Genomic DNA, 21,539 nt, shown 5'->3' with positions numbered 1-21,539 from the left:
GGGAATAGGAATGCCAAAGAGTTCCTGGAATATCTCCTCGCAAATATCGAGAAGGTAGATTATATACTCATAGATTGTAGATTGTAGATAGATAGTATTACCAGATCGCTCTGGATTGTTAAGGTTAAAATCACATCCGAGCCAAATCTCATTTGGCAGCCATGGCAAAACTGTATCCGAGATTCCGGGACGATTATTCATGCTCAACTAAGCCCGGGGCATTTCCGCGATGTCACCCCGTCGCGATGGCATTGGCTCACTCCGACGCCGTCAAAGTAGGGACAAACTTGCCAATTTGCAATCAGAGCACACGTCCTCAGCCCCTGAGACAATTTTATTTCGATGCAATCTTTAGGCCGCCCAATCAATAAGCTACTCCGTACATCTGCACCGGAACCTCAACCTCTGTTGAACTGCCGACGGAAGACCCCACCATCCCACGGCAGCCCATGACGTTCATCCGGTACGGTGGGGTGTGGGGGGAAGAGAACGGTCTATAAGACCACATTGGTTCGCCTTCTACGATTGAGCCACACACCAAACCCAGACACCGTTCGCTCTGCATTCACGATGGATGCCTTTGAATACAATCCTAATCCCGGCCGGGTCGTCTTCGGCAGCGGAACCCTGCAAAAGCTGCCGGAGGAGATTACTCGCCTGCAGGTCAAGGCGCCGTTGGTGTTGTCCACTCCCCAGCAGATCAGTCAGGCCGAGAGCGTCAAGAGCGTGCTCCAAGGCCAGGTAGCCGGCATCTTCAGCGAGGCGACGATGCATACCCCGACTCATATCACCGACAAGGCGCTTGAGTATGCCCGAGCGCAGGGTGCCGACGCGGTGATCTCAATTGGTGGTGGGAGTACGATTGGTCTCGGCAAGGCGATCAGCATCCGGACCGGACTGCCGCATATTTGCATCCCGACGACCTATGCGGGCAGTGAAATGACGCCGATTCTAGGCGAGACGGCCGACGGATTGAAGAAGACGCGCTCTGATCCAAAGATCTTGCCGGGGACGGTCATCTACGATGTCGACTTGACCATGACACTGCCGGCAGCCATGAGTGCCACTAGTGGTGTCAATGCTATTGCTCATGCTGGTAAGGTTCTTCTGCAAAGATTCCGATTGTGAATGTGATGTTTCAGATGAAAAGCTGACCCGTTCCTGTTCCCCTACCCACAGTCGAGGCTCTCTATGCTCGCAACACCAACCCGATTATCACGATGATGGCCATTGAAGGCACTCGGGCTCTCGCATCGGCTCTTCCCGAAATCGTCGAGAACCCTTCTTCTCAATCGGCCCGATCCAAGGCTCTCTATGGCGCTTGGCTGTGTGGCACCTGCCTTGGTAGCGTGGGCATGTCCATCCATCACAAGCTATGCCACACGCTGGGCGGAAGCTTCAATCTTCCTCATGCGGAGACTCACACGGCTGTACTCCCTCATGCCATCTCCTATAATGCGCCTAACATCCCCGAGGCGATGAAGCAATTGGCAGATGCGCTGCCGGACAGCCAGGGCGACGCGATTCATGGCCTTAACGTCCTGCTGGCCAAGCTCAAAGTCAAACGTGGCTTGAAGGACTATGGAATGAAGGAGGAAGATATTGACAAGGCTGCGGATATCGCCGTCTCAAACCCCTACTGGAATCCTCGTGCGATCGAACGGACGCCCATCCGGGAGTTGATCCGCCGCGTCTGGGCGGGAGAGCCGGCCAGCGCCAACTTGTAGATTCTCGAGGTCACTCAACACGAGTAATGAAGGAACAATGAAAAATATAATTAGCATGGAAATTCCAATTAGATCCCGGATCATTGCCAATTTTCCTCTTTTTGTGTATTGCCTTTTGGTTTCAGCGATGTATTGCCCGAGACGGTTGGGCGTCTGCCAATGGGCTGATCCGTATTTTGGGTTATCGACGGCGGGGGAAGTGGGGGATGCATTTTTTTTCCTCGAAAGAATTTCCTAGACACTCACCCACTTCCCCTCCTCCACGACACCCCTCGAATTCTTGTCTAATGGGTTCTGCAATGGAGGCAGCACCAGTGCTGTCGACTCCAGATGCTCGCATTCTCGAGGAGACCCAGCCTGTCTCCGGCGACGCGAAAGCCCACTCTGACGCCGAACTCTCCATCACCTACGATATCGAGCGCACACTGCAAGAGATCCGCCAGGCGCGGTACAAGCGCATCGCCCTCCAATTTCCAGATGACATGCTCCCCGATGCGCCGCGAGTCTTTCAACTCCTAAGCCGTGGTCTCAACACCGAAGAAGTCGCGAGCGCGAATGGTACGAATGGCGCGCCGGCCATTGCCCCGCCAAACGGCCCTGATACAGAGGAAAAAATCGCGCAGTCAGTATCTCGGCTGTCTGTGGCAGAAGACTCGGAGAAGTGGTCTCCTCGATTATATATTCTGGCCGACACTTCCTACGGCACCTGCTGCGTGGACGAGGTGGCCGCCGAGCATGTGGATGCGGACGTCGTAGTGCACTACGGACGATCCTGCTTGTCCCCGACGGCCAGATTGCCAGTGATCTATGTGTTTACGCACAAGGCATTGGCCTTAGACCCGGTGCTAAATGCCTTCAAGGAGATCTACCCTGACCTGGCCACGAAAGTGGTCCTCGCTGCCGATGTCACATTCTCGGGCCATGTGTCTGCACTTCACGCTCGCCTGGTAGCGGAGGGTTACCTCAATGTGTTTGCCACTGAAGTTGTCCACGAGCCCTCCTCCGCCATTCCCAATCGCACCGTACCTGAGTCGGTTCGAGAAGCCCCCGCAACCCTTGCAGACTGGCAGTTATTCCATATTTCCGACCCGCCAACGGCTCTGCTCTTAACTCTTGCTTCTCGTGTCGCCGCCATCCATATCTATCCCACGAATCACCCGAGCAACAGTAATGTTAAACCACTGCCAGCATCCACCTCAGCCGCCCTACGCCGGCGCTATGCAGTTCTCACTTCCTTGAACACTGTTCCGATCTGGGGCATCTTGATCAACACCCTGAGTGTCAAGAACTACTTGCACATCGTGGACCATGTGAAGGAGCAGATTGCCGCCGCAGGCAAGAAAAGTTATATGTTTGTCGTGGGCAAACTCAACGCTGCCAAGGTGGCCAACTTCAGCGAGATTGGTGGCTGGGTGGTCATTGGCTGCTGGGAAAGCTCGCTTGTTGATAGCAAGGATTTTTGGAAGCCCGTCATTACCCCCTTTGAATTGGAGCTCGCGTTGAAGGACGATACCGAGCGGGTATGGACGGGGTCGTGGCAGAGTGACTTCCAAGCTGTCTTGGACAAGCCTGCGGAGGAATCGACCGGCGATGAACCGGCCACACCCAACGGGGACGCGGATGAGGATGACATGTCGGAACCCGAAAGTGCTGCGCCCGAGTTTGACCTGCGCACTGGACGATACGTCTCGCATTCCCGTCCTATGCGCGATCCCGCACCCCGCGCCTCCTCCCAGATCGATGGGTCGACTGCGGCTGGGCCATCTGCTGCTAGAGCCCTTGCGCGGCGAGCTAAGGGGGATTTAGCGATGATCGGCGGCGCCGTATCACCCGGCGCCGAATTCCTGCGGTCCCAGCGGACTTGGAAGGGGCTCGGGAGTGATTTCGATATCCGGTACGATGAGGAGGACCGATCGGACAGCACCTTGGTCCAAGAAGGGCGCAAGGGCATCGCGAGGGGCTACACAGTGGGCGAAGCGACCGAGAAGCATTAGCGTTTTGGGGCCGGCGGTCGCGCGCTCCATAGAAAACAAGGCAACACACGGCAACGGTTGGAAACTATGGGAAAAGATGGAGACTATGGAGACTATGGAGACTCTAGAGCGCTATATTTGTACATTGATGATAGTAGCCACTAATCCCGTTGGTCTGAAACTATTCCAACTCGACCTGCTACACCATGAAACCCTAAAGCCGGCGAGAAAGCGAAGTATCACATGACGCTTCTGGTGGCATCCGCGAAATCAGCATCTCGAGACCTCTTTTATTTTTCTCTTCCTGTACAGAAAGGATCCAGTGTGATCTCCCCCTCCCCTCGCCATTGTTTGTGATCTTTGGCTGTTTCCACTGTTCACTTCTCGTCGTGAACCCCTCTCCTTTACTTCCCCCCCTCCCTTCGGATACCCGATCCGCCCTTACGATTCACGTCTTATCGATTACCGATAGTTCACGTTTGACGGCCTTGCATAGTGGCTGACCTGGAGATGTGATTGTCCATCCCCCTCCAACCTCCTGGTCCATTTTATCATGAGCTGCGCCTTTACTCGCCTTGCCCGCGACACCGCGTCTCTCGAATCCTCGCCCTGACCTCCGAGCCTCCCACCTTGTCAGATCGGTATCTACTCACGCGGGCTCCCGGCGAAACACGAAAACCCACCCGCCATCACCGCCATGATGGAGGCACTGACGAGTGCGGAGCCGGCTCCGCAACAGCTCGTCGAGAACGCCTTGCAAAAATCAGTGGTCCCAGTGGAGCGGCCGCTGTCGCTCTTCGAACGAGTGATCACCACCAATGCTCCCATCCTCGAGTCTCTCCTCCTCCAAATCCCGACCGACACCATCCTCAAGCTCTACCACACCTCACATTATCTTCGCACGTTCCTTCGATCGTACCCGACCGCATGGAAGTCCCTCTCATTCCGCTTGCTCTACCCCTCGGGCACCCTCCCATCGACCCGGATCATCATCCCGGGCATGTCGGATCCGGAGACCCAACGACAGTCACGACCCTATTCCCTAGATCAACTACTGATGAACGTGGTGATCCCCTTCAGCGGGTGCCTCAAGAGCCTGGAACTGGACAACACGGCCGTCTCCGGCCAGATTCTGATTTCAACCGTCTTGCATGCGCGCCGGGAGAGTTTGGAGCACCTGTCCGTTCGGGGCTGCAAGAATGTATCGCTCAAGTACCACATCATTCCATACCTTACCATGTTTGGGCTGCAGTATGACGTGGACATGGAGAAGAACATTGGAAGTTCCCCGGCGACTCAGCGGCTCGCGCTGAAGAGTCTCTATGCGTATCGATGCCGTCACCACCGCCGTCGGCCGTATCTCTCAGCGTCGCTCCTGCGCAAGGATTCCGACTCAGAACCAACACATGAGTTAGTCAACCTCTGTCACAAGCTGGGAATCTGGACCGACACTGCCTGGTGCACCACGCCCGCTGGAAGATGCTTCCGTAGACGCGGGTATGTTTCCATGCGAGTTCCGCAGGGTTCCCCGGAAGTGTGGGTGGTATTCGATCGACTCTGGAGATCCAAGAACTGGATCGGCCCAGTTGACTCTCGAGCAGACAGGCCACGGGTACCGGATGGGAAACTCTGGGAAACATGCGATACTGGATGTTATGGCGAAGCACTGGGGACCGGCGAGGGACCCGGGCTCGGTGAAGGTAAGATGAGACCGACGCATCTGCGTCAGAGTCATCTGCAATTCGTCGAGAGTGTCAAGTGCGACGGCTGCGATGACGATATCTCGGAACGGTGCGAGCAGTGTAGTATTCTGATGCACTGTGTTGGATGCCGAAGGACACTCTGTGCGAGCTGTGCCTACGAACGACCTTATCTTCATCGAGGGAGTGTATCTCCAAACACAGAAGACGGCAATAGGCATCGTGAAGGAAACAACGCGGCTTCTTTGTGGTGGGCACCCGGCGCAACAATGTCACCCAGTTCCATGCAAGATCCTATTGCCAACCCAGTGGACAACAATGCATTGCATGGGGCGGCATCACCCTCACACCCCGCTCTCAAGTTTCACTGGTGCTGCACGGAGCCTATCTTCTCCGGAGGAGGTGGCATCAGTATCGGCACTCCAAGTCGAGATGTAGATCAAGTGCGCGCTGTTCCTTTGCCCCGGGGGAAAGGCTGGGAAGACCTCGAGTACACCGTCAGCGAGTGGAGCAAGACCTTTCCGAAGTATGCCTACGGCGATCCAAACAAGCCGGACTACTCGCTGGAAACCGGGCATCTCGCGATGATGAAATGGTTGCTTGGACCACCCAACCGACAAGTTTCCCCGTGCCCACGCAATCTGTGTCAGGAGTGCTACGATTCGCCCCAGTGGAAGGTTCACTGCAAGAGTTGTTCTAAGCCTCTCTGTATTGAACACGACCTCCGCGGACTACGGCTGCGCATCTGTGGCTACAGAGACCTTGCATTTGAGAAGATGACTATCCAAAATCGAGCTGCAGCTCATCCATCATCTGATGCGCCCTTGAGCCAACTCTCCGGCTACGATCTCCCATTTCGAACACAACGCCTCATCGACTCAGCCAACAGCAGCTTCATTGACGACCCACACGGTGACGGTGTTGCAGATGAGCACTTCCACGAGCCCTCAAATGGCGACGGGTCAAGCCATCCTCTCTTCCCACGCAATCCCACTCGCTCTGTCTCCGCCCCACCCTCTAATCATTCGGGATCGTCATCCCCGACGTCTGTCTCCTCCGAGTCACCCTTTGAGATGCCCCGCTGGCAAGGATGTCAATCCTTCTTCTGCCCTCAATACCGCGCCGTCGGGGATCAGCGACAGAGATGCCCAAGCTACCTCCGAGAGTGCAAGGCCTGTGCTGTCTACGTGTGTCAGGACTGTGTGCAGGCCAACCCCCCTGCAAATGCTCCTATTGCGAGGAAAACTATCTGTGCCCGAACTGCATGAAAGTCCGTGCCCGTGACGGGACTTGCCGCCGCGAGGAGGAAGAGAAGGCGCGGAGGGACCGGAAGTGGAAAAAGGACATGCAGGTGCTTGAGGGCATCCTGGAACTCAAGGTAGCCAACGAAGTCGCCGAGTTCGCGGGCCAGTTCTTTGATCTGGTCGATCAAGGATCCCAAAGTACGATGGTTGCTGGTCTCCTTGATATTGACGAGCCCGAGGCAACCGCCGTACCCGGTCCTTCTCACAGCCCTCCGCCTCTTCCTCCTCCCTTGGACCTTCCGGTCACTCCTGGAACCAGCATGTTTCTCGGATCGAACCACGTTGGCCCGCTTTACGAGTCCGAATAGGGCTCCATCCAATTTCCGAAACTCTCTTCAACTCCAACCAATCTTGCTATGTTTCTCTCTCCACCGTCAATCTTGATGGTTTTGCCAACCCACGTTCCTTGTTCTCTTACCAATCCTGTCTCTCGGGCTTTCTTTAGCGATCTACCATACCACGGCGTCCACGGGGATCATTTCCTGGAATTAATCTCATCGTGCTTCAATCTTTCTGCGCGGGGTCCATTTTTTCCGAAGCGATCTATGCATCAGCAGGTGAAATTTCACGGCCAATCTTACTAGGCGTTGCGACATGGAGGGGCGCATCTACAGCATCGTCCCTTTCTTTTGTTTCTACTCGTTCTCCCCTCCCCTCCCTTTCTTCCTCTTCCCAATCAAACTAATTGTGCAGCCGGTAAACCAGAGGCCTGTGCCCTGGTCTGCTGTTACCCTGCTGGAGTTGTTGGGGAAGCCCAACCCGGTCTGACGACGTGGCTGGCCCATAGCATTCAGACCCTAAGCTAGCTCTTGCCAGTTCTTTCTTGCCTCTTCTTTGATTATTATTTTTTCTGATTTCCTTGTTTTTAACCTTCCTCGCCAGGCTGGATGACCTGGCGTGGGACTAGCGGGAGGGGATTCGCATGGCATGGGGTCACTGGACAAACACATCCTTGATGATCAGCATGACGGTCTCTTTACAACCGTCCATAGTTCTCGATAGCGAATGGGAAATGCAGTCGTTCTCGCGATTTGCGTCCCGGACCTTACTACATTCCTTCCGTCCTATGTAGTCGTAGTGTCTTTCTGCACCCCCCCCCCCCCCCTTTTTTTTTTTCTTTCCCAGTACACTACCCATACTCCGTCGAGGGTTCCTCGATCGATCGCCCGTCCACTATTTGGGAATCGAGCAAGCATCATGGTCCCACTTCCCCCCGAACGCACAGTGGCAGACTTGTCTACTACTCCGGTATTCGAAGATCCTAGGAATGCGGCATCGCATCAAATTGAAACGTAGGAAAGGGGGAAAAAAAAGTACCTATATCACCCTTGGACTCCCCTAGCTCGCCTGGAAGTCCGGCTTGTGGGGACCGTCAAAAGCACCCCCTCCCCCCCTGAGCGGTCCGATTGGCCGATATCTACTTGTGCATATTTCTTTGGCACACCGTCTTGTCTCCCCGGTCACTTCACCTCCTTCGAGCCAACCCGGAGCAGGTTCCCAATATTGAATCCAGGCAGAGACGACGTGGGAAAATGAAAAGCTCCGGCACTGACTAGGATGATTCCGACTGGCCGTGCGGTGGTCCTGAGGGATGGGGATGTCGAGATCCAACGTCCATCATCTGACTCCAGTCGCAGTCCAAGTGGACCACCGACCTGCCATCCCGGCTTGTATGCCGCGATCGCCCGGGTGCAGAAGTCCTAACCCTGCTGCACCGCGTTTCGGGAGAACCTCGCTCTTGGAAGCCGTGCTCCCCGGGCTCCCCGGTCCTGAATTGTGTAGACAGCCAGGCAACGGATCAGCATTTCGTCGGGTTGCTGCTTACCTATTTTGAAGTGACGTGGCCAGTGCTGATGCGCATCACGGCCCCTTGACGGGGCGGCACGCTCGATCAGAGAGAAAGGGCGATCGCGCGCTCGACGTGTCCAAAAGTACGAGAAGAAGGCCCTGATACCCAGGGTATTTTTGCCACGTCGGTATTTTTGCTGTTGGTCCCATGTACACGTCCACTCGTTTCGTCGTGGCCTGTCCCACTTGGTTCCTAGAAAGACGAGGCGTGATTCGGTGCAAAAGTACGCGGATCGCTGCGTCGGGCGGAGATGGGCTGCTCCCTTCCCCCTTCCCTTTCCCCGTCCGACTGAGACTTGTCTACGGGTTTGGGTCGGGAGCTCCATACTGCTGGGTACAGAGTCACTGGGATCTGTGGTATAGTGGGTCTGGGGGAGCTAAATGGAATGAAGGATCTAGTGGGCTATAGCGGGTGTACTTCGTACATGATACCTTCATCAAAAAGACTTGGTGAGGATACGGTGTGAAGCACTCCGTACCATTGATATCAAGGGGGGTCTAGTGTATACACCGGGGTTCAGTCTTCCTTGGGAGGGGTGATCGTCTTCGCCCCCGGAAAAGGAAACGGAAATGACTTCCAAGGTCGTAATTCGAGAGTATGCTTCCACCGAGCCCTACACAGCCTCACATGCCCGGTCACGCCCGCTTCGCTGTCAAAGTAGAGTCAAGCATGACTCAAGACAGTCGACGGTCACTGCCACTGCACCGGGATGCTCAGCAGGACAGGGCATAGAAACTAGGACAGCGAGGAATCCATCCTCCGGGCAAACCTTAATTCCTCCGAATGTCGCGCTGAAGGTCCAACGCAGAGATGAAGCATCACGATGTACCGCGTGCGGAAGTGCCGACATCGTCATCTTCGTCAAGTGTCCGCTGTCAACGCCGTCCACTGCATGCCCCATGCAGCGTCACGGTCATCTGATGACTATAAACGAGGGACCCGCAAGAATGAAGCCGATTATTAACCGTGTACCGAAGAATCATGGTCCTCGGGCTCACGCGATTCGAGTACGTGTCTCGATGTACTTGGACCGCGATGCGGTCAAGAAACAACGACCATCATGTGGGAAAGCACCACGTGGGATTGAAAGATGCAACGTCCCGCGACGGGCCCTGCACCGAGAGCCGTCTTATCGGCGGTGAGCCTGTATATAAGGCCAATGGGACGGGGAGGCGCGGCGCGAGCACATCGCGTTTCGCCCTCGGTGCTCTTTTGTAGTTCTGCGTGGCCTTGTTCACAGAAGATCGAAGTGGATCGGGCGCTGATCGCTGGGATTCAAACCCAACCCAGCCAGTCGGGTCAGACCTGAGGGCTCTGACCACTTGGTAGACAGGGAACAGGGGAAACGAGAGGGGAAGGGGGATAAATCAACAGGTCGTTTGTGACTGGTTCCGACAGGTCTATTTTTCTCGTCGCTCTTCCCTGTCCACTCTCTCCACAGCTGAGAACCAAGTTCCCAGGCACCCTTCGATATCCACTTCTATTTTCTACCTCCCCACCCCCACTTCTTTCGGGCGTCAACCGGGAAGGGGCAAAGGGGGGCGGGGAGGGGATATCAGATCGGCTGGCGCGGATGTATATACCAAACCCCCCGATTGGGTCGGGGGTCTGTTTGGGGGAGCGGTGGAAGGCATCCCATTAGCCCAGAGAGCGAGAGGGGCGACCCTAAGGGCGCTCCGACTGGGGCCGGCGGCTTAGTGCGATCAAGGTCAACTTCCGTAGTGTGACATCAGTCGATTTCTTAGCGCGATTCTTGTCTTCTTTCTTCTTGTCCAGGGAAGGGGCGGGGGGAGCATGGGCCGCAAAGAAGGGGGGAAACAAGAAAGTGGGGCGGGGGGGGGCCTCATCAAAGGCGATGTGTATTCGGGGGAGGTGGAGTAGGCATCAAATCTCACGATCCCAGCTTTGACCCTGGCGGGAGATACCCAAGTATTCCACCTCCCAGCACGGTTTGCGCATTCATGTTGCATTGTGTTGTGTTTTGAGGAGGTTTTGCTTTTCTCTTCCCGGTCTGCCGGGTCTGATGGAATCTTCGCATTACCGAGTGGCGCCAATAGGACTGCTTGGATAGCTAGAATCTGAAGGTTGAGAGTTACCCAAGTTCTCGGGGGGTGATATAGGGTGATTCGAGGCGTGGTCTGAGGAGGACGTGGGGAGAAGGGGGGCGGGGGCCCTGCACCTACTGCAGGCTAGGCGGACCGTTGTCCCGTTTCGACGACTCGAGGGCGAATCCAGGGGTGATTGAAGAGAGTCGGTGAAGCTGAGAGCAACAGCTGCGGTGGAACGGGCGCGGATTGGTTGAGCGGGATGAATGGGGAGAGGGGAAGAGGGTTATTGGATAGCGGATGCTTTCTTTTGTGGTGATGGGATGGGATGCTCCATTGGCCACGGCGGCGGTGGACTCGTGACTGGTTTCTGCACCGAAGCAAACATTCTCCAAGCCGAACAATGGGGACTCGCGGTGACGTGGTTTCTGGTTTCAGGAAGGTGACTATTGATTTGAGATTCGAGATGTGCGATGTGAGAGAGCCGAGATCCGAGCGAGATTGGAAATCAAGTTTTTGTTTCCATTTACTTGGGAATTGGGAGAATTGTGGACCCTGGATGAAGTAGTTTACGGGAATAGACAGGGAGCGATTTGGCTGCCGCGTAGTTCATGGATGCGCGATCTGGATTACGAAATCAAGAGACGAGTAATCATGGAAAGGCTCGAACGAATGGAAATCAGGAGAAAATACAAAATCAGGAAATGGGAAACGGGAAATGGGACATGGGAAATTCTGGAATTAATTGAATATCGACAAGATTCGGGACAGCAGTAGGGAATAAGATTAAAAAAACAATTTCGGGAATATTCCGGCCGTCGGCCCATTTTGATTTTTTGGTCTTCTTTCTTTCTTTTTTTTTTTTTTTTTTTTTTTTTTCTTCGAAATCATTTTTTGGATTTAATCCACAGTATCCAAGGAATCCACGCAGGTGGATTCCAGCGGTTTATATAAAGGGGCTTAGGCCGGGATCGCTATGGTCATCACCGAGCCGCAGGTATTCTAACATCCACTCCAACGATCAGGGACTTCCTTTTAAAGAACCGCTTCGGCCTCGTCTACTTCCTCTTTCTTCTTCTCATTGACCTCTGTGACTACGCGTGTCCTACTATATCCGCTATTCACCCTCCTATCTATCTTCTATACTCTACTTCATACATATATTTATCCCTCTTCTCGACCTTGCTGCACCGGAGATCTAGATCTATATAACCTACAATGGACCCCGTTAAGACCAAGGATATCGCCCAAGATGCTAAGGGCAAGCCCTTGAGCAGTGTCGAGGAATATCAGCTACGATGGGCGCAACTGATGGAAGATACCACCAAGCAGATCCAAAAGATTCGAGGTACGTTCACGTCTACTGTGTCCTTTGGAGCCTGATCTTGCAATCATGTCATCTTGACATCTGATCTGTCAGATCATCGATGCAGGGAGCGGAAGTTGACAGCTATGGTAGATGAGGAGAAAGCGCGACAGTCCACCCAGGCCTCGAAGCCATGATAATCCCGCCCTTGCGCTGTCGTGGCGTCCACTTGCCGCTGCCGCTGCCGCTATTGCTGCTCGGCGATTCTCTACCGATTCTCCTATGCACTCGGATGGTGTTCTTTGCAGGGGTTATGATTTTCAATTTTGGGTTTCTGAATTTTGGATTTTGAACTTTGATTTTTTTTAACACCCCTTCTCGTCTCCCTGGCCCTCGAAGACTCTCGCTTGCCCTCCCCTTGAAACCCTTCATGATGATATGTATTGTTTTTTTTTGCTCTTCCTTTCTTTCCATGTGTTTTTTGTGCCTCTTTGGTTCTTGATTTTCGAGGGGTGTTTTTATGATCTCTGGGACGCTCGCTTATTGTTTCCACTGGGCTTAGTATGGCGGATGGTTTAGACGGGCAACACGGGAAGATCGATGAGCTGGGCGAGTCCAGTACGAGGATTGGCATTCGAGCACCGCCACCCAAGGGATTTACGATGACGGATGCCTGGAAGGGGCTTTCAGGTTGTCTCGAAGCATCTTTTCTTCCCTCTGATTCGCTTTTGATTTTTGATTTCTTTTATTTTTTGGGTTTCGTTTCTTTTTCCTATTGTGTTCAGGTTACCCCTGTCCCGCATCCAATGAGCGATCTTCTAGAAAGTGGGAATCTGGCGGCGAGGCTTGCATATCCGAGGAGACATCCCTGGACGATCGCAGCCTCGGTTCGGATTCAAATTTGGGGCCCCGTTGGGTCATGATCTATGATATACTATCACTTATTACGTGGTTCGTTAGCTTCTGAATATCAGTACTATGAGTATTTTCAACGATTCGCTTCTCCATCGCGTCCTGGACTTCCATAAACGAAGGACTGAGTACACCCCCTCGTCCACATAGTCGAGTACCCGGTAGTCAGGATAGGACGTTGGACGACAGATCGGTATGTCTATCGAATAGGTATGTGTGTTTTTCCTTTTTGTCCCGTCCAGGCGTTGAGCATTCCACTCCTGTCTTTCTAGGCCCCGAGATCGACCGCGCGCCGTTCGCTCGACATTTTTCTGGTCGTTGCATGGACATCGCTTGCGGTACGAGAGCGAAGTCGGTCAAGGGCACATGTAATGTGGTCGATCGCCCGGCCCAGCTTGCATCCCCATTCGCTCGCGCGGTTTCGGCCCAACCGTTTCAGCTCGCCATGGCCCTGTGCTCTAACAATGTCATTGCTTGCGCCGAGCGGTGTGTCGGGTGTGTTGCACACAGGACAAATGCATATCCCGCCGACAGGGAACGGGGATTTGTACACAACAGGTAGTCTACGCATCCTCGCTTTTCAGTTTTCAGCCCCCGTGATATTCCACAGGTCAAAGGAATGGGGAGGTGGTGCTGCTACTGCGATGAGGGTATTATCTGTAGAGGAGTGGGGGGGGGGATTGCAGCCGTTGCGCAGACCATTCGCGATCTGCGTGTCTTGCCCAGTGTCGCGTTGCGATCGACCCTCATCTCCCTGCAGACAATTTTTGACAGCATTCCGCACCGTTGTCGATCAGGAGCGAGTGGCACCCGTCGTGGGAATCCATTGCCTGCTTTGGGCCTGGACAATCTGCACCTTGAGGATCGAGATGGGCTGAAGATCTGCCATCACTCACTCATCCGTCGCGGACCCCTTTGACGTGTGCTTCGATGCTCATGCAAGGAGGTGTCGACCAACGACGCGTATAGCGCGGCTATGAATTTTTGTTTCTGGCCTGTCGAAGCGGCTTCACCAAAACAGGGGCTTGGTAGGATCATCTAAACGGAATTGGACAGCGGGAATTCTGGATATGCAGGACTATTGGTTGTCATATGCATTTCCGATCCTTCTCCGGCGGCGAGGACGTTGCGAACGCGAGGACGTGACGACGTGAAGACAGGGTGGCAGGTAGCGAGACTGGAAAGCTGCTGTCGACCTGTTCAGCTGGAGCGGGAGCCAATTAGGGTTTCGGGCCCCCACCTGCGTCGGCTTCGTGAGCCGCACTTCGTCACAAGTCAACACGGACCTCACTCACCCTCTTCCCCCACCAGAACGCTCTCCCCCCCGCCCTCCTGTCACCCCCCACACACCATGTCCTCCGCCGATCCTGAACAATCCTCACCTGCCGAGCTGGCGGAGCGTGAGCGCGAGGAGAAGGAGCGCAAGGCCCGCGAGGACGCGGAACAGGCCCAGCTGCCTTACAAATGGACCCAGTCCATTCGCGATGTTGACGTTACGGCGCCCATCCCCGCCAACATTAAGGGCCGGGATATGGAAGTGACCTTGACCAAAACGAAGATTCGGGTTGCCATTAAAGGGCAAGATCCCATTATTGAGGTATGTAAAGTCGCGATCACCAAACCCATTGCAATTGCATCGCACTCCACCACGTTGTATTGGGGATCATGGTGCTAAATAGGCTTTTTTGTAATTGGCGATTAGGGTGAATTCCCCCACCCTGTTATTGTTGACGAATCTTCCTGGACCCTCGAGACCACCACGAAGCCGCCGGGCAAGGAAGTCAACGTCCACCTCGACAAGGTGAACAAGGTGGAGTGGTGGCCGCATGTTGTCAAGTCTGCACCCAAAATCGATGTTACCAAGATAACTCCTGAGAACTCGAGCCTGAGTGATCTGGACGGCGAGACTCGTGCCATGGTGGAGAAGATGATGTATGACCAGCGGCAGAAGGAGGCGGGTGGCCCAACTAGTGATGAGCAGAAGAAGATGGAACTTTTGAAAAAGTTCCAGGCAGAGCACCCCGGTACGTGGTTCTAATGCACCTTGATCTTTTCAATTATCTCCTGGTTATCTAAAGCTACCCCTAACTATTGTGAATGCTGTGGCTAATATCCTGCCAGAAATGGACTTCTCCAATGCCAAGATGGGTTAAGACTTGCTAGCAAGGTTTTTCCGGTCAATTTCTCATGTTCCATAAAAAATACCACCTAGTATATATTAAGTATGAGTTATATGCTCAAGGACAGACTGCTGTCCGGAATGAATAATACAATGAAGATCTCTTTGTATCTACCTGAGTATGACGCCATTTCCTGTTATGCTTATTAAACCTAACGTACAAACCAAAGAAGTATTGATGAAGCAAATTTTGTTGTCGCTTTCCCTCAGAGCGTGGGCTGTCACCTCGCCTTATCATTGTTATTTCGAAGTGAGAAACCAAACATTCTCATAATTCTATTGCGAGCAAAACAAGATTCAACACTGGAATATTTATCGCATCGGCATGCACAAGGCCAAACTGGGGAGCTGCAGAGTCACAAAGATTTCGCGCAGCTCATTGGAATAACCCTCATATTTCTGGTCCTGATCATGTATGTCATTCATTATCCTAGCGAGGTTGTGTCGTGATAAAAAGTGCTTGGATCTAATCAGAAGAAGCTGATATATGGGATATATGGGATATATGGGAGATCGAGTCGACGATCGGGTACAGCTTGTCACGTTTAATGCGAAAAGCTTGAGAAGCTCTAATGGTTATAGACTAAAATATATAGGTATAGTTCATAAAACATCATGACAGATCAGAGCTGACTATTTTTAACCTAAAATCTTAACCTGAAAAATCAACAGCCCACAGGCTGAGCCACACGTAATTGGCATTTATAACCTCATTCTGCCTCTATCCTTGGATATGCGGGGAATACTAGGTCTCATTTAGAAAGCCAAAAAGTATAAGCATCCAGGTCTTGGTCCTCCTGATGATCTCAATGAGTTTATTGTGACAAGACCTGAATGTTAGCTAAGGTGATATAAATGGACGCAATTCAACGTTGATAGGTGTTCCTAACATGTACACCTGTCTTCTTGGCCATTGACAAATGGCGGATCCCGAGTGACATGTACCAATCGATCATGTTTAAACGTGAAGAGTGGAGCTGATCTTGCTGCCTCAGGTCATAAATGATTACCTCAGCGACCAATCAACGGCCCTTGGAATTTGGATGCCTGCGGCAGCCTCATTCCCCGGTGCGCTCCAGCTGTTCTTTCTCCTCCTCTCGACGTGTTCCTTTAACTGACCAGCTCTTCGTTTTTTGAGGGATCTCTCTTCCCTGTTGTTATCGCTTCGGGTCCAGGGGTTGTCGACTCAAGCGGGGAGATTACCACCTCCCACCTGTCGTGCTGATCAGATTGGATCTCAATTGCGGCTCTAAATCCATCTTCTCAGTTGTGGTTCTTATCGCGACATGCAGTGAACCCCAAAGACCATTTCTCCCCTGATCAAAACTTTCAAGGTTTCTCTGTCTGATCGCTCCTGGTCTCGTATGCTACGATATCCTGTCTGTTGAGCAACAAAAAGAAAAGCCGAGTTCCTGTTCTACCATGTCATTCCTCGCTGGACTCTGCGGGTGTTTCACTCGCGAAGATGCAACCCCGCGCCCTTCGTCCCGTCCAGAAATGCAGTCGACCAATTCCCAGAGTCGCAACTGCAGCGGTGTTCAAACTGGACGCTTCACCCTCTCCCCTGAGGGCGAGTTCATCCGCTCCGCAGGGCCCGACGCATCATCTGGGCACGGGTCTCCTCTCGGCGACTCGGATGATGGGGGCTATGCCAGCGTGGTCCCACTTCCTCAATACACACCGCGGCCCGTGAGCATTCACGAGAAGACACTTGAAGCGCATCTGCGAGATCCGCCGATGTCGTCAGACGCGAATATCATTTCTTACCACGATGAGAAGAACCGTAACGTCTATGATGACGAGGTTTCTTCCGATAGCTCATCCACCATCTCATACCCTAGCAGCTATGGCAATACCTCGACTGCAACTAGAGAGACCCCTCCGCCACCGTACTCGCCCCGGCATTCTGCAGTGCTATCTCGGTCGCGCTCAATCTCAATCTCGTCCGCTATGGCTGTCGCTCTTAACCCGCCGCCCATGGCTCGGCTACATGGTGGCCGCCCTGGCCCTCATCCATCTGCGCCCCCATCCGAGGCGGATGACCGCTCAATTCACCGCCACCGAAGAGTTTCTTGGGAAAGCCGCTGAAGGACACACCGGTAGATTACTTCGATCATTCTTCATCACCTCTTATCTATTTCAATAACGTCATCCTTCACCGCCGACGCAAACACCCGCCATGATACTCGAGCTGGATTCGCCTATCATGACTATCATGAATGACCATTATTTATGATTATTTTGCACTTTCACATGCCTTCTTTTTAGTTTCTGTTGTGGTTCAACCATTCGCATATGACGCGACGACCAAGCGACATGCTTGAGTTTTTTTTTTTTACGACTTGGAATGACAGGATATCTTGGGATACTTAATACTTGGAACATTGAACATATTGCCATATTGACATTTGCTGATACGCTGGACTATGCCTATCTACATGCAGACAGACTACATAATAATAGAAATCCGTGCTTGTTAAAACATACGTCAAACAAACTGCCTCGAAGTGCAAATTGAACATTGATTTCAATTAACCGAAGGATATATTATCTGTGCAGAATTCCTATCGCATTATACTCTAACTAATCGCACATCCATGAGTCAAATATGCAACCCAAGATCACCCCGAGCTTCTAGCGCCATTCGTTCCTGGACGTGCCGCAGAAGATACCCACAGCACTGAGCAGGAAACTCGAGTAGCTTGCACACGAGCGGATCCTCACTATCTTCCAGTCGCATGCAAATAGCGGTGCATTCCGACCGCGTGCGAGTCTCCATCCACCATTCCCCAGCACACCCAGCGAGCGCAAGCCACCACGCAAGGAGAACCAAAGCCGGTGGATCCTTCTGCCACAGGCGCTCATAGTATTCCGATTCCAACCGGCCCATCCAGTTATGGTACTTGGAGGCATTCTTCGGTGCCATCTCCAGCGGAATAATCCAGGTCAGCATACGAAGTGGCCAGAGATAGGGATTATTGTCTGTGGTTGAGCATTCATCGATGCCGCAAAGATCAGCGAAGTCTGGATCCAAGCCCACGCGGCCAGGCCGATTGTCTTCGTAGTCGATGTTTGGGTCGTGGGTTTCCATGAAGGCATGAAACCACATACTGTTCGGTAGCCATCGGGACGTGCGCTCGAGTAAGTAGCGTAGGCCACCCTGCAATCGAAGCCAATTTAATGATCTTGGGTCGCTGGAAAAGACAAAAGAGGCACGAGGGTTGAATTCTTCAAGAATGAAAGTGTGCACGGTGAGTAAAAGGCAGGTAGAGTATAGCTTGTCCATGTTCTGCTGAGTAACGCCGCGGGACACCTCCTCTGAGTATTGACGGATGGCTTGTTGCCAGTGATATGCTTCTGCGACACGATAAGCGTTTTTTTCGGGGACAGCGTTACTGAGATGCGTAGTTGCGACTCCAATGATAGCATGCATAAGGAATGGAGTCTAGAATATTCAACGTGAGATTTGAACTATGATTGCTGGTAACGAGGTAGAAGGACGTTACCTCAAAGGCAAGTTGGGTCATTTTCGGCCTCATATTATCTTTCTTTCCCGGAGTACTGTCCATGCCAAAGGCGCTTTGATTGAAATGCCGAAGAGCCTCTAAAATACGGCTTGAAGAAGGCGAGCAGGTCCGTAACGGTAATCTTGATCCTGAAGCAGCATGACCGAGCTTGAGGAGCTCGTCCAATCTTTCTGCTACTAATAGCAACGACATTGATGCGGATAACGACTCCACAGACATTAAGTCGGGCTGAGATTCGATGAAATGGGAAACGACATGCTTGGGAGGCTTAGTACGCATGAGCTGGGCCGTATAGTCGCAATCAACGCCGTGCTTTTGACAGCGAAGACAGTGGGGTTTAGTTTCGTCGCACTTTTGATACAACTCTATTAGATGGCCCTCTTATTATATCTGGGGGCTTTAGATCTACCTTAACTCGCCGCTGCTTGCAGCTAGCGCAGCCTCCACGGGACTTCCGGTGCGACCGGCGAGAATGAAAGACCCGATCGGTTGGGTTCTCCACAGGTCCATGCGCTATGTGATTGTTTGATTTGTAGTTTGGGATCCGAAATACACTCTTTTGCCCCCGTGTGGAGGTCGAGGCCTCCTCGATCTTGGTCTGTCTCTCTGACTGGCGCATCTTGTTCACGCAAACGCAGGACTTTTCATTTCACCACGTCTAGGTTCGAAGATTCAAGAAAGAATAAAGCCCGGGGCTCTTAAATAGAATATGATATATGATACAGTTGACGAGGGCTCATTAAGGTGTCAGTCATGTACTGCTAGCAGCCGAGTTCGTAGTCACAGCCTCCGCCCGACTGTGCCCTGCTGCGTGGAATCAATAATCCGTGAACCAGACAGATGACGAAGGTTCAACTCCGATGGATCCTTTCGAGTCATAGATTCCATTGGCCATCTTATCCAAAAGAAAGGAAGGATAGAAGGCGACGTGCAGTTGATGGAGTCACGGGCACACTAGTCCCAGTTCGGCAATTCTCGTATTCGCCCTCTTGGGATCTCAGACTAATTCGCTCAGACGATGATTATATTAAGTAAGTGGCTTGAAGGGCCTTGAATCTATATACGAGGGAAAAGATAAAAATTCATGTATACGTTCATTAAAAAGCATACCCACCAAGTCGCGCATCTCACGGTCGATGCAGGATAGCTCGAAGTCCATAAATCCACCCATTGCCACGCTGTGGGGGGCGATAGGCTCAGGCTATCGATAAGGATGACATAATCAGGAACCACCCCGCGGGTCGATCTTAAGTTTTTTTAGTCTATTGAATTTTTGCCCCGCGCCGATTTTCTTACATTTTCTAGCATCTTGTTCTTTTGTACCCCTCAAGCAAATCTAGCACAATGACGGTCAATCCAAATATTCAACAACTTCTTCAAGATGTCCAACCTCCCCAAGTTCCCGCGTCCCGACCTCAAGACCCTTCGAACGAGATGAAGCGTACCGACCCTTTCCAATTTGGATCTCGATTTCTCGAAGAGGGCGACAACGTATACGAATTCAACGCATGGGACCATGTAGAGCCGGACGACGAGTTCAAAGCATTCGCAGAAGGCCAATATGAGAAGCAGCGCGCCGCTCCTGTATCGGAATTTGATCAGAAGCGCTTCAACGCCGACCCTGCCAGATGGTGGAATCTATTCTACAAGAACAACACTGCGAACTTCTTTAAGGACCGGAAATGGTTGCGCCAGGAGTTCCCCGTTCTCGCCGAAGTCACACAGAAAGATGCGGGACCACAAGTCGTCCTGGAGGTTGGTGCTGGCGCTGGAAATACTGCTTTCCCGTTGATCCGGAATAACGAGAACGAGGAGTTGAAGGTACATGCCTGCGACTTCTCCAAATATGCGGTCAAGGTCATGCGTGAGAGCGAGGAATACAATGAAAAGTTCATGGTTGCAGACGTCTGGGATGTTTCTGCTGAGGCTGACGAGAACGGCGATTCTCTGCCTCCGGGCCTGACCGAGGGCTCTGTGGATGTTGTGGTTCTCATCTTCATCTTTTCTGCTCTGGAACCGGCCCAGTGGGATCGCGCGATTCGCAATATTTACCGTCTGTTGAAGCCTGGTGGCCGTGTGCTTTTCCGTGATTACGGCCGTGGAGATCTGGCGCAAGTGCGCTTCAAGAAAGGCCGCTATATGGGAGAGAACTTTTATGTCCGAGGTGATGGCACACGCGTGTACTTCTTCGACAAAGATCAGCTCATTCAAATGTGGAGCCGTTGGACAGCCGATAAGGGCTTGCAAATCAGTCTTGAAGACGACACTGAGTCTACGTCCGCCGAGCCCGGGGCCGCATTTGAGATCGTGCATATGGGCGTTGACCGCAGACTCCTTGTTAATCGTCAGAGTAAAGTGAAAATGTACCGCTGCTGGATGCAGGGACATTTCCAAAAACGTATCGATGCGTCTACTGCGAACATTGAGAACGGCGAGTGAACTTGATGTGAGGTTTATTGTTGGTGTCAGACGTATCTACCCAACGGATTCCACTCTGGCTGGTATATCATTACGGCCCTCAATGGTATATGACAACGACGCAAGAGTCTGCAACAAAGCCAAGTTGATGCTCGTTTGGTCCTAACCTATTCATTACCTTTGGGGACCGGCTGAAGTTGTTGAATGCATGACTGGAAATCCCAAATCGCTCACTTTCTGAAGAACTTTTTTTTCGGACAGCCAAAACGACTTACGCAAAGGTGAATGGAAAGAACACGCCAGCTTACGTGAAAAATTTTCCTATTTCTTGCCCCATTGAACCGTTCGAGTCAACATTTTTATGGCATATTAGAAGAGCTAGCCCCCTCAGCCTCACATCTTGTCTTCACGGGCTGCATGTGAAAACGACATAGACATTTACATGAATTATTTGCATAGAGCATCTAGCAATATATTATTTGCATTCTGAATTTCTAGTCTTTAGAGCTAGTACTCAGTTCTGAACCTGGCAGGCTAGGCTATCATTCCAGTACAGCCAAATAAAGCCAAGTGAGTGAGCCAAGAAGTAAAAAGGTAAA

At 52.4% G+C, this 21,539-nt stretch overlaps 8 protein-coding genes across 8 annotated transcripts; 7 read left to right on the top strand and 1 right to left on the bottom strand.

The window, feature by feature from the left end:
- Window positions 1-570: 570 nt before the first annotated feature.
- N7462_010212 (maleylacetate reductase) lies at window positions 571-1,727 on the top strand (the record flags this gene model as incomplete). The annotated part of the gene is made up of 2 exons (XM_057081926.1): window positions 571-1,096; window positions 1,180-1,727. 2 exons carry the CDS (start codon window positions 571-573, stop codon window positions 1,725-1,727), a joined length of 1,074 nt encoding a protein of 357 aa, XP_056928966.1.
- Window positions 1,728-2,014: 287 nt separating this feature from the next.
- On the top strand, window positions 2,015-3,721 carry N7462_010211 (2-(3-amino-3-carboxypropyl)histidine synthase subunit 1/2; the record flags this gene model as incomplete). Its single annotated transcript, XM_057081925.1, has 1 exon — window positions 2,015-3,721. One exon carries the CDS (start codon window positions 2,015-2,017, stop codon window positions 3,719-3,721), a length of 1,707 nt encoding a protein of 568 aa, XP_056928965.1.
- Window positions 3,722-4,400: 679 nt separating this feature from the next.
- N7462_010210 (uncharacterized protein) lies at window positions 4,401-7,012 on the top strand (the record flags this gene model as incomplete). The annotated part of the gene is made up of 2 exons (XM_057081924.1): window positions 4,401-6,587; window positions 6,641-7,012. The coding sequence occupies 2 exons, from the start codon at window positions 4,401-4,403 to the stop codon at window positions 7,010-7,012; spliced, it is 2,559 nt and encodes an 852-aa protein (XP_056928964.1).
- Window positions 7,013-11,816: 4,804 nt separating this feature from the next.
- Window positions 11,817-12,101, top strand: N7462_010209 (uncharacterized protein; the record flags this gene model as incomplete). The annotated part of the gene is made up of 2 exons (XM_057081923.1): window positions 11,817-11,946; window positions 12,019-12,101. 2 exons carry the CDS (start codon window positions 11,817-11,819, stop codon window positions 12,099-12,101), a joined length of 213 nt encoding a protein of 70 aa, XP_056928963.1.
- A 2,066-nt stretch (window positions 12,102-14,167) lies between these two features.
- Window positions 14,168-14,969, top strand: N7462_010208 (NudC domain-containing protein; the record flags this gene model as incomplete). Its single annotated transcript, XM_057081922.1, has 3 exons — window positions 14,168-14,413; window positions 14,519-14,840; window positions 14,938-14,969. The coding sequence occupies 3 exons, from the start codon at window positions 14,168-14,170 to the stop codon at window positions 14,967-14,969; spliced, it is 600 nt and encodes a 199-aa protein (XP_056928962.1).
- A 1,448-nt stretch (window positions 14,970-16,417) lies between these two features.
- On the top strand, window positions 16,418-17,083 carry N7462_010207 (uncharacterized protein; the record flags this gene model as incomplete). The annotated part of the gene is made up of 1 exon (XM_057081921.1): window positions 16,418-17,083. The coding sequence occupies one exon, from the start codon at window positions 16,418-16,420 to the stop codon at window positions 17,081-17,083; it is 666 nt and encodes a 221-aa protein (XP_056928961.1).
- A 514-nt stretch (window positions 17,084-17,597) lies between these two features.
- N7462_010206 (Zn(II)2Cys6 transcription factor domain-containing protein) lies at window positions 17,598-19,141 on the bottom strand (the record flags this gene model as incomplete). The annotated part of the gene is made up of 3 exons (XM_057081920.1): window positions 17,598-18,440; window positions 18,502-18,873; window positions 18,932-19,141. 3 exons carry the CDS (start codon window positions 19,139-19,141, stop codon window positions 17,598-17,600), a joined length of 1,425 nt encoding a protein of 474 aa, XP_056928960.1.
- A 725-nt stretch (window positions 19,142-19,866) lies between these two features.
- On the top strand, window positions 19,867-20,961 carry N7462_010205 (tRNA(Thr) (cytosine(32)-N(3))-methyltransferase; the record flags this gene model as incomplete). Its single annotated transcript, XM_057081919.1, has 1 exon — window positions 19,867-20,961. One exon carries the CDS (start codon window positions 19,867-19,869, stop codon window positions 20,959-20,961), a length of 1,095 nt encoding a protein of 364 aa, XP_056928959.1.
- Window positions 20,962-21,539: the final 578 nt, after the last annotated feature.

This window comes from Penicillium macrosclerotiorum, assembly GCF_028827735.1.
Source record: "Penicillium macrosclerotiorum strain IBT 26536 chromosome Unknown utg000010l_segment0_segment0, whole genome shotgun sequence".
NCBI classification, from domain to species: Eukaryota; Fungi; Ascomycota; class Eurotiomycetes; order Eurotiales; family Aspergillaceae; genus Penicillium; species Penicillium macrosclerotiorum.
The sequence above is the reverse complement of the archived record's forward strand: the minus strand, read 5'-3'. Positions and strand labels throughout refer to the sequence as shown.